Source organism: Dendropsophus ebraccatus, chromosome 11 (genome assembly GCF_027789765.1).
Source record: "Dendropsophus ebraccatus isolate aDenEbr1 chromosome 11, aDenEbr1.pat, whole genome shotgun sequence".
Lineage (NCBI taxonomy): Eukaryota > Metazoa > Chordata > Amphibia > Anura > Hylidae > Dendropsophus > Dendropsophus ebraccatus.
This window is the reverse complement of record NC_091464.1, coordinates 20173606-20175633: the sequence shown is the minus strand read 5'-3', so window position 1 is coordinate 20175633 and position 2028 is coordinate 20173606. Positions and strand designations below refer to the sequence as shown.

The following is a 2028-nucleotide window of genomic DNA, read 5'->3' as shown; positions in this document are numbered from 1 at the left end:
TATGGTGAACGATTTCAGGCTAACGATAAACAATCTCGTTTGCCATCGTTAGTCGTTTATTGTTCAAAATCGCTTCGTCTAATAGGTACCTTATGGTGCGTTTACATGGGGCGATTATCGTTTGAATTTTCACAATAACGATGGCATTTGATCGATAACGATGGCATTTGAGCGATAATCGGCTCTTGTAAACAAAGCGAGCGATCAAGCGACGAGCGAGAAATCGTTCATCGTGATCTTTCAACATCTTCTCAAATCGTCGTTGGTCGTTCACTGAAAATTCACAGATCGCTTCGCCGATTCACCCTAATGTGTGAGATGGGCTTAAGCGATCTTAAAACGATCGCAATAACGATTTTTTCAAACGATTTATCGTTCCGCCTAAATGCTGATCGTTGTAAAATAAAACACATCGTTACTTCGAAATCGTTAATCGTTCGATTGGGCGAATTATTGCTCCGTTTAAAAGGACCATAAGTGGTCAAGAGATGGACTGCAGGTATAAAACTTAATACTAAACACACCAAAAAATATTCTGAAAAAAAAAAAAAGTTGACAAAAAGCATCGGCTCTAATCTTTTAAATCTCGTCCCCTCCAGGTATTTGGACTAGTCGCTGCAGAAGAGAATGGAGCTCATTTTCTTGCCTTCCTTTTAACCCTTTAAATGCATTAAGCAAATGACAGCTCCCATGTGGCCGAGTGATAATGGACGGGGGCTACTTACCACCAGGAAGAGTCCACTCTTGGGGTGAGAATAAGCAGTATTAGTAGATAGGCAACATACATCCTGCAGTTAGTCTGTACATTCTCCGATGAAGCCACCGTCCTGTGGCAAGGCTTTAATCCTGGACCTGACGCCATTCTTAAGGGTTCTCCAGGATGAGATAGTCCCAGCATAGTTACTGGATCTCCGCAAAGTGCTTTGAAGGCAGGAGAGCAGGACACCTGGAAATCCAGATTATCATGCAGGTAAGTGCCTCACTGCATGTGGTAAAGAGCTTTTAGATTTTATAAAAATCCAAGGTATAAAAAAAGCATATCTAACATCTTAAAAGTCTGGATAAAATAATTCCCATCTTCTTATTAAACTATTCATGGTCCTGGTTCTTTGTCTTCTTTACCAGTTTCTTCTATTTACAGATACTATGAAAAAAAAAATAATAATAAATTGGGGACTGGTTCTCCAAAAATGCTATAGGTTCCTTAAATAGTTAAAAAGATTGATGTATAGAAGTGGATGCTGGAGAAATTCTTAAGAAAAACTTGGCTGCTTTGTGTCCCTGGAGATGGAGAAGAGGGAAACCCATAGGATCTGGATGCTGCTGCTGCTGGTGGTGGGGAGATCTTCCTTGTGGAGTCTGGGATGAAGAGGACAGACAGGGGGATGAGGATGATGATCTGACTTGCTCCCTTGCTCTGTGTTTCATTGGATAGGGGGGAGAAGGTTGATGAATTCCTGGATTCACTTGAGAGGTAGCAGATCCCAGAGTTTGCTGAAACTCCCCTTTTAGTGTGAAAGTGCCTCTGCATTGGGTGAGGATAGACTGAGCTACCTATGAATAGGGCTACAGCAGCAGTATACCACCACCTGCTGCTGTGATACAGACACACAGATAGTAGGAGGAAGACACATGCATTCAGTTATAGACAGTGCACAGGGCTGCAGCTGACTCTACATGGTCTTAGTGCTCTCAGATTCACATGACATCATAGCTGCAAAAAAAGTGCTGTTTCTTTAAACGCCAGCTAGTTCGCAGAAGACAGCTCAGCCTGCTCTTATGTAATATATCCCATTGAAGTAGAGGCAGTGTTCACAGGCGCATAAAGTACGGCGGTTGTTGCCGATGTGCAATACGTAGTGTGAACATAGCCTAAGGGTGCGTGCACACTACGGAATTCCCGCATATGACCTGCGGCGGATTCCGTCGCTTGTACCCGCACGCGGCGGCGCACATCTCCGCCCATGCCATAGACACTATTTTATGCACGGGCGGATATTTTTACGTTTTACTATTTTTATTAACAGT

At 43.0% G+C, this 2028-nt stretch overlaps 1 protein-coding gene across 3 annotated transcripts in view; it reads right to left on the bottom strand.

The window, feature by feature from the left end:
- The window catches only part of WNT2B (Wnt family member 2B), a 59708-nt gene extending 58114 nt beyond the window's left edge, over positions 1 to 1594 (bottom strand). For all 3 annotated transcript variants that reach the window (XM_069946151.1, XM_069946152.1, XM_069946153.1), the window contains exon 1: positions 726 to 1594. In XM_069946151.1, coding sequence (XP_069802252.1) covers positions 726 to 898 — 173 coding nt within the window. In that variant the 5' untranslated portion in view covers positions 899 to 1594. The remainder of the gene's footprint in view (positions 1 to 725) is intronic.
- Between the last annotated feature and the right edge of the window lie 434 nt (positions 1595 to 2028).